The 9,498-nt window shown below is 34.3% G+C and overlaps 1 protein-coding gene across 1 annotated transcript in view; it reads left to right on the top strand.

Annotated features, from left to right (window-relative positions):
- Positions 1–2,314: 2,314 nt before the first annotated feature.
- Positions 2,315–9,498, top strand: part of LOC108751878 (homeobox protein OTX1-like) — a 25,159-nt gene continuing 17,975 nt past the window's right edge. The window contains exons 1-2 of the mRNA XM_018492352.1: positions 2,315–2,341; positions 3,933–4,422. Of these exons, the coding sequence (XP_018347854.1) occupies positions 2,315–2,341; positions 3,933–4,422 (517 nt within the window). The remainder of the gene's footprint in view (positions 2,342–3,932; positions 4,423–9,498) is intronic.

The raw sequence follows: 9,498 nt of genomic DNA, 5'->3' as shown, positions 1-9,498 counted from the left end.
GTTTCACGTAATGTAAAGAGATGATCGAATCAATCGAGTCAACAGTCGCTTTACTTTTATGTATGTTGAACCGTGATATTAACAATTATTGCAAAATAATTACTTATACATATGTCACTCATCTTTGTTTCAAGTAAAGGTTATAACCTAATGATTAAGTTATTTAATAAGCTTTTTTGTAGTTCAGATTCTGAATCGTCATGATGTTTCAATTTGTGTTCCGAATCTGGACAAAACTAGCCATTTATACGCTCCCCACCGCCGGTTAGTTTTCTTCTTTAGGAAAACAGAAACCTGTCTTCTATTGGTATCAGGTAGAAAAAGATGACAGTTGAGAGACAGCGGAATAAAGAGAATTATAGATTTGGAATGTGTTCCAAAGGCGTGAAGGAATAAATCAGTCAGTAACTGCAGAACAGTGTCTGAGTGAGGATCACAGTGATGTGCATAATATAGTGATAAATGTTAAATATTAGGTTAAATAAAAAGTCATCGCGTTTTTTTAAAAGACATCTATCAGTAAAAACCGCAATTACTTTCTTACTAACAATATAAATATATCTTGATAGAGTAAAGTTTCAGCTTTAAAAATCTCTTTTTTAAATTATACGATACGACAATTTTTAATGGAGTTATGAGCAATTAAAGTCAAAATAATTCTTTTATTTAATCCGCGATAACTCAGTAATCAAAAGTCGTAGGAATATTAAAAAAAAACGATTTTGTAGGGAAAGTATCAAGCTTTCACGATAGGTAATCGAAAATTTTCTCAAATTCGTTTTGGACACGTTACAAATCCACAAAGTGAGAAGAAAATTTTTCGTCTTTTTCAGCTCGTAGTTTTTGGTATGTAAAAATTATCAAACTCATATAAACTTAAAAAATGTGATAAGCTTTTAAAAGTAGAGATTTCAAGCTTTAAAACCCTTTTTTTAAATTTGAATTTCATTCATTATTGACGAAGATATTGTATATACAACTTTGAGCTAAAAAATACGCGATGACTTTTTACTCAAACTCAAATAATATTATACGAGAATTTATTAACAAATATTAATTGTAATTTTGTCAAAGTAATGTTGGCACGATTCATCGACAACTGTATTTGAGATTTCATTTTCTTTAAACGACAACTTGTTCGAAATTATTTCGTTAACACTGATGCTAACGTTGACCGATAAGAATCGATCTACCTGAAGTTATAGTCCTTTATTTTCTTTCTTATCTCTAAATCGTTTTATCTACTAATTAATTTTATCTCCTTGTAATCCAAACGAAGATACATAGAATACTATTTTAGACATTAGGGAAAAAGGAAATTAGTGACAAGATCTGACAAGTCGAACAGCTGCGAAAAAAAAAATAGTTTCCTCATGTCAACGCTTTGTCATATTAATATATCATACATCATCAAATTCACAATGTAGACCACAGCGTTGCGTAATAAATGGACATAAAATGTTTCCTTTTAGTAAATGATACGTTTTGGATAAATGAATAGTTAAGAGATATTCTAATCGATATTTTTAGGAATTAAAATAAAAAAAGTATCGAGATTTTTTTACGTTTTTATTTGTACTTCAAGTAATTCTTCAACTTTTTTGAATTGATGTGCGTCAATATTGGTTGTGTTTCGATATTTTCTAGCATATATTACATGCACTACAGATTTTACGCACATACACAATAAATATCGGACATACAGCTATTATAAAAGTTGCATACCGTATGCCATGTTATAAAATGCGTGCGATATGAATTGCACCGGTCCTAGTCATCTGAAGTATAGACAATCAATTTTTTTTATCTCTAGAAATGTAGTTATATCTCCAAAATTAAACTGATATGTGCAATATTTTTTTCGCAGATGATCAATAAAAATTTATGGAAAATTCCAAATTTTAATTTTACAAAATTTTCAAAAATCGCCATTTAAAAAAAATTTATTTTATCTTCTTCATTTTAGATTGAGATATTAAAATACGTTCCTATAGATTAAAAAAAAATTGGATTATTTCTGGTACTCCCCTCCTGCGATTAGGATTAGCGTAATTCATGTCATAGATGTTTCATAAGACAATTGCAACTCTTACAATATTGATGCAAAATTACTTTACAAAATTTCAAGAATTATTCGAAATAAATACGTGAAAAACATCAATATTATACATATAGGACCTACAGTTCTATATATCCACTGATATTACAGTTGAACGCATATTAAACGCCGGATCGGAATGGAACTGATGATCAAAGATCTCTTAATCACCGGATAAAGTAATTTTCGGCTCCTAAAACGCGAAAAATCGTCTAGATGGGATTGAACATGGATCTACAGATTGTGAGTTAATTGTACTGAGCGGCAAGCCTCTTTTGTTACAGTATGTATCTCTAAAAATATAAACAAAGCAAATAAATAACGAAAAAAATTATTCAAAATTTTCCTTTTTGTATCGTGAACGAATTGGCGTGTACGAATCTCTAAAATACTTATTTTTAACAAGTTGTATTCACTGTTCATTCATAGTTCATTAATTTATTTGCATAATATCTATAACTTTTCTGCTTTGTTTTAGAAAAATCTTTGTTCAACAATTGGCACAACATATATTTCGAAATTTTTCGAAAAATTATTTTCGAACATATCACCGAATCGACCCACTGCTTCCAAAATTTTTGCCAAAGATATAACATTAATTAAATTACATTAACTAATATTGTGATGTTACCGTACTACAAGGATGAAAAGGAGCTATACAAGTCATGTGTAAGATAGTAGTATATTTTTATAAAAATTAATATTATATAACTTTCCAAAACTTGAAAAAGAAGTAAAGTTCTTGACCTTTTACTGTAAAAAAATAAAAATTTTAACTTAAAGATGTATAGTGAATTTTCTAAGCATGTAAAAATGTTAAAATTAACATTTTTGTGTTAATTTTAACATTTTTGTATGACTCAGAAAATCTACTATATGTCTTTTTTTTAAATTATTATTATTTAATTAAAATTTATAGTTTATTTTTTACTCTGTGTGTGTGTGTGTGTGTGTGTGTGTGTGTGTGTGTGTGTGTGTGTGTAGCCTTTCTCACGAATAAAAGTAGATAGTAATATACTGTATTTTAGTGGTCATTGTTACATACATTTTCAACATCAGTTTTTAAGTATAATTTGCGCAGATCTTAAATTTTTCTCTGCATTTGTCCTGAATTTAATTTTAAAGTGAACAAATTTGCAACACTTATTCCTAGAGGATTAAGAAAAGAACATGGATTAAGGTCTCTTTTTTGTACTTTTGAATTAATCCTTAGTACACACGATTAGGTCACTCGTGTCCTGCACATTTTTTTCTTTCAAATACTAATAGCATCTGATTAAATAATGATATCTTTTTTTTTAATAACACTCTTTACATATATTTTCTAAAGATATTAAAGTAGAACGTAAAAATTACTTATAATAATTGTTTACTTGTAAACGTGATGAAAATTAACTTGGACAAAAATGATCCATTGTGTGTGCAGTAAAGTACAGAAAAATCATTATGTGTATTAAGGGAAACACGATTTGTGTTATTAATGAAAATACGACAAATGAAAAACCAACTCAATAGTCTTTCTACTTTTGTTCCATATATTTCGAAAATTAAAATTTTCCTCAGAGTTTGAAGATTTGGAGTTTTATAATTTTTAATGAATTTCCGTCTAGATAGAATTTAAATCCGTGGAAACTTAGAAAATTTTCAAATCTGAGACGTTGAACTTTATTACTTTTATTTTTTTATTCCCAAGCGTTAAGGAAGATTGTTAGAGCTCTTTATCTGCGAGTTTCATGACAAATCAGTTCAATTAATTACCACTTCGGTTAACAAAATTGAAATTGCAAAAGCCAACAATCACGTGAAATTTTACTAAACGTCGATTCTTTTACAGATCCAGAAAGATTATCATTACGGCAGTGTACAACCGCAAGACTTCACGCTAAAACCTCCTATCGGAGGAGAGCGCAAGACTTCACGCCAAGACTTCCTATCGGAGGACAGCGCAAGGCAGCCATTACATGCGAACAACGCTGTTCATCGGGTAGAGAACAGCTGGTGGCCGAGCGACCAGAACGAAGGGAGTCACGCGATAAGGGAGCGTGATAACAACGGCGCGGTGGCGGGTGAATTGGTTTCTCGCATCGCGGGCTGCCTGAATATGGCGGGTTACCTGAAAGCGGCGGGCGCAACCTGCGCCTCGACCGGAAATCCTCATCAATATCATCCACACGGTCATCCGATGGGAGTCGGCACCCATCCACATCCTCACTCACATCCGCATCCCGGTGCGCATCCCGGTTTGCCGTCGCACTTCGCCCTCACCCCGCACGCTCATACGCATCATGCGCTCGAGCATGGATTGGCAGCCGCATTCCCACAAGGTAAAACTTTTATTTTTTGTTTCAAGACGAGTTCAAATTTCGCTGCTTAGAACTCAGTTCCATCAAAGTTAACAGTTAGTCTTATCGAAAATAAATAGATTTATAATTTTTAATTATGATTATAATCGATTATGTCTAATGTCCATTTTTACCAATGTAGATTAACTTTAATCGCGACTTGACTTATTTTTTATTCTTTTTTTTTTAATTTTTACAACTAGGAAAAGAATAAAAAATAAATGAAACCAATTGGTAGAAACGGACATAAAACTCGATTCTACTAATGTAAGAATAACTCTAATCTTGGTTCAATTTTCTCTTTATTTTTTTTTTAATTCTAAGAATTAGAGAAGAAGATAAATAGTAATTTTTCTAAGAATTAGAAAAAAATAAACAGTAAACCAAGTTAAACCGAGAAGTTAATCTTACATTGGTGGACTTTAGCTTTTATAGACACACAAATCTAATCATAATTAAAAATCATAAATCTATTTTTTTTTTTCATAAGATTAACTGCAAACTTTTACCATAATCATTAAAAACTTATTTATTAAACGGTAATAATTGTGAACAAAATATTAAACTTTAGTTAAAATTTATGCGGTAACATTGAAGTCAACGATAAAAATCTGTGTTTCTTTACGATGATTTGAAAAGTAAGATACAGTGAGCGCAAAAAGTATTCGTACAGGGAAAATATTTAAAAAAAAACTTTATTTTTAAAAAGTAAATATTATCCAGCGAGAAATGAGTCATCGAATTGATGTCAAATCGATATCGATACGATGATTTCAACATCAATTCGACGATCGTTTCTTGCTGGGTAATTAATAATTTATTTATAAAGAATAAAATAGTATATGTTTCTTAAAATTGTATATATCAAAAAGATATGAATTAATTATAGAAAATATATCATCTAAAATATAAAGGAAAATTAAAAATTCTATTGTTTGAATGCTCAAAAAGTATTTGTACAGTCGAGAAATTTAGTTTCTAAAATCAGAAATATATGCAAAGCTCGTTTGCTTATGTTAAAACAGAATATATTTATTGTATAAAATTGTTAATTAATGTTTATTTTTTACAAATAAGACTTTTTTTTATAAAAAATTTCTTGATACGAATACTTTTTGCTCTCACTGTATATATTTTCTGGTATCCATATTTTCTGGCATCAAAAATTGAACTCACTGAAATTGATACGTAAAAGTCTGTGCATGACATTTTATGACGGTCAATGGGTTATACGGCATGCAACATTAACATATATAAAATTGAGATTGATATCGGAATAATCATAAATCATAGATATAATACTTACAGAATTGTTAATTAAAGTTATCGAATCGGAGTTAAGATTAAATAAAGCGAATTGAATTTTTAACAAGTCATTCGTAGTAATTAATTTAAATACTATATCGTGCTTGCGGGAAATATTTTACTTGAAAAAAGAAATAGAATTGTCTGCACGTTCCTGCTCGAGAATAACGGTAGGCTCAGTTATTGGCAATAATGAGACCGAATGTATGTATTCGAGTCGTAATAGCAAGGGATTCGCACGGTTCGATACTGATGTGCATGCGGAAAAGTTTTCACGTAATCGTGAGGTGGCGACAGCGGTACAGTTCTTGGTATCCATGTTTATTAGCCGTATCGTGTTTAATACGGTTCTGAAAATGTTTCTCGCGGAAAAAAGCGTTAATGAACTATGAAATATCGCGAAACGGAGAAAAGATGAGCGAGATTTCCGATGGTGATCGATCTAGCCGGCTAATCCATTGAAATAAAAGACGAGTGTTTAATCTGTGCGATTCGGCGTTACAACAGTGTGACAGATTTTGCGTCGTATTCATTCAACAAACGCCGTCGGATAATCTCTCTGCGCTTAAGAGAGGGCTCCATTGGAAATTGTAATTTTTTCGCTTCCTAATAGATTGATTTAATTTTTTGGATATTTTTATATGTGCAGGAAATAAATTGTTTTATTAATAAATAAATAAATTAAATTTTAAATCATTTGTAATGTAAGTTATGAGCATTTATATGAAATCAGTTTATAACGAAACATTCACAATTAATTCTGAATCAAATTTTGAAAATACATATTTATTACATGTTTTTAATAGATATAAAAATTGTAAATTTTTATTTTTAGAACAAATTTTTTTATTTTCTTAAATTTGTTAATTTTTAATATTTGAATTTGTTAAATTTTAATATTTTAACGACCCTGATTTTATTTTGAATATCAAAATTTGAATATACGTATCTATTTATCAAATTGCTTTTAACATAATGAATATAGAAATGACAAATTTGTATTTTTGAAAGAAATTTTTCTATTTTCTTAAATATACTAAATTTTAACAAGCCTGATTTCTCGTTTATTATACTACCAATGTAACGTGTACTCGAAGTAAATATTTTAAAACGGAGGAAATGTAATGTACCTAAATTACACAGCAATTTGATATTTACAGCGCATTCAACAGAGAAAGAAAAGCTTTTAAAGTCTATTGTACACACATAAAATAAATCCCTCTCTTTTATCTTGTGCCTCCCTTACGTTCTATCACGCCCCTAGCATTGCTCAATTTGCAGGCCCTTTCTTCCCTTGTATTGCGTGCGAATTAAAAACTATCATTATTAGCTCATATGTGGATTATACAGATTTATTAGTATGTTAAGTGCTTTGCTATTCGTCACTGTAAAAGTATTTCACATGGACGTCATATTCGCCGTTATTGATTGCTATGCAAATCGATGCATCGACTGAAGCCATATGAGTGTGTCGAGCAATCTCGGGGCTTCTTAACTATAGCTGTCGTAGCAAGTTGGCGAAAAACACGCACAAGAGTGCACATCCCGTGCAAGTTTTAAGTTTCCGAATGAATATAAAAAATTCAGATGTTATATAAAAAGTTGTATGCATTCATGAATACACACGTTTATTACGAGATATAAGCAACGTTTTGAACTTTGTTCTTGTAATGGATAACTGAGGAAGTGTGTTTTGTTCGCTTCTCGGGATTGCGGAACATTTTCGCGACATCGGCACGAGATTCGAGGGAGCTTCGATAACAAGAGCAATCGCGATCATCCATTATGCCTTTCGTGGTCGAAGCTTGGAATGTCCCTCTGCGGAGAATCGACATTTCTCAAGCACCTAGCGAATGGAAAAGTCGATCTCGGAGGATCGACTATGGCGCGCTAAACAGAAAGAAGCAGCGCTTCCGCAGACAGAATTCTCTTCGTGTTCGCGATATTCCATTCTCGAAGGTCGTGTCGCTGGGTCGGTAATTGACTGCATAAATTTTCCAGTATGCCACAGAATGTGCGTAGACGAAAAGAGATCGCGGAAAGAAGGCGGAGATGAGGGTGTGTGTGTGCTACTGAAAAAGCAAGAGCAAGAGAAAGAGAAAGATAGCGCGTGAGTATAGAATAGAACAAGGGGAGAGAGAGAGAGAGAGAGAGAGAGAGAGAGAGAGAAAGAGAGAGAGAGAAAGAGAAAGCACGACGAAGATAGCATGCTTTCGCGTCGCTTTCCTTTAGCGGCACGATTCGGCGGAAAGCAGCATCACCTCGCCTCTCTTTCCCGTCCGTCTTTCTCCGTTTCGCCCTCTTTCATCCACCGCTCGAAAGGGGGTTCGGTGGCGGGAGACAGAGGGGGTGCCGGGGGCAGAGTGTCGAGGAGATGGAGTGGTTGGAGAGGGGTCGGGGGATGCTCCGACGAAGAAGAGTAGAGAGAACCATGAGAGTAAGCCGCTTATCAGGGTGGCAGCAGGCAGTATAGGTCCAACCGACGCAGATAGGTGGGTTTCCATGGAAACACGGATCTGTCCGTTAGGTCCCTACGTACCTACGTCCAGCGCGGCTGCCTCTATCCGTTGTAGGCGTGTATCCACGCTACACGAAAAGCCGCCGAACGCGAGAGGGACAACGACGCGAGAACACCGCGCGAGGTTCAGCGGGGTTGGAGGCTGGCGTGGTTCCATAGATGGAAATAGAAACAAAGGATGTGGACGAAGAGAACAGAGCGCGACGACTCGTGCCGTTGAATACTTTTATTAGTAGTATCCGCTTGTAAAACAAACGTCTCGTTTATTAATCACAGTTACAAGGCCGAGATTCACTTTCCATTTGCTCTTGCTCTTGTTTCTCACGGATAATTTCGCGAAATCGTACATTCCACTTATTGATGTATTTATCTGACGTGGCGCCTCGTTATTTGTATCCCGAAAAAAAATTTTAGACAGTTGCATGATCTGTATATACGATTAATAATAATGAGGCTCTAAATTGTAGGTAAAAGAAAGTTTAAACTTTCCTCTCTGTCAATCGCCATAAAGTGAAACTTTACTTGCATTTTACACTTCGATATAGGACGCTTTAGAATTTAGGTGTAATTTTCCTAGTCGTACATGAGGGTTTATCTCTCGTTCATATTCCATTTCTCGCGTATGGTGATAATTAGATTTTGGAGCTACATAATCAGATTTTAGAAGACTTGTCACTAATTAATTCACGTGGTGTTCGTGAACGACAACGCGTGGACGGAAAGGGCTATTCCGTGTCGCTCGACACGACATTAATTTTAGTCGCGCGTCGATGTTTATTTTGTTATGCAATCGTGCAGGCGTAGGTACGGATCGCGCCCTGATCGGCGAAAGAACGATAGCTTCGGGCGAAAAGTTTGTCGAGGAGACAAGAAGGGATGCGCAAACGTAGGACTCTCTCCAAGACTCGTGGCTTGCAGTGAGATACGTGGGAATCGCGTCATGTGGCCACCGCCCTTTCCCATCCGCGTTACTATTTGTTGTCGCAGAGAAATTGCCCGTCCACTTAACTTCCTCCTATTCGTCGCGGCGGCGGCGTCGCGGCGCATGAATAAAGACACCACTGTCGACGATTTCCTCCCGCCGATTGTCAATCGAAGGGGAGCCACGGAACAAGTGATTTTGATCCCGGGCTCGTGCGCGACATGCGCTTCTCGAAGTCGCAAGGCGTAATGTATCTATCGTGTAATGTTAAGAGATACATTGTCATTGGAAGAAGCTCACGGCGGAATAATTT

Source organism: Trachymyrmex septentrionalis, unplaced genomic scaffold, assembly GCF_001594115.1.
Source record: "Trachymyrmex septentrionalis isolate Tsep2-gDNA-1 unplaced genomic scaffold, Tsep1.0 scaffold53, whole genome shotgun sequence".
NCBI classification, from domain to species: Eukaryota; Metazoa; Arthropoda; class Insecta; order Hymenoptera; family Formicidae; genus Trachymyrmex; species Trachymyrmex septentrionalis.
The sequence above is the reverse complement of the archived record's forward strand: the minus strand, read 5'-3'. Positions and strand labels throughout refer to the sequence as shown.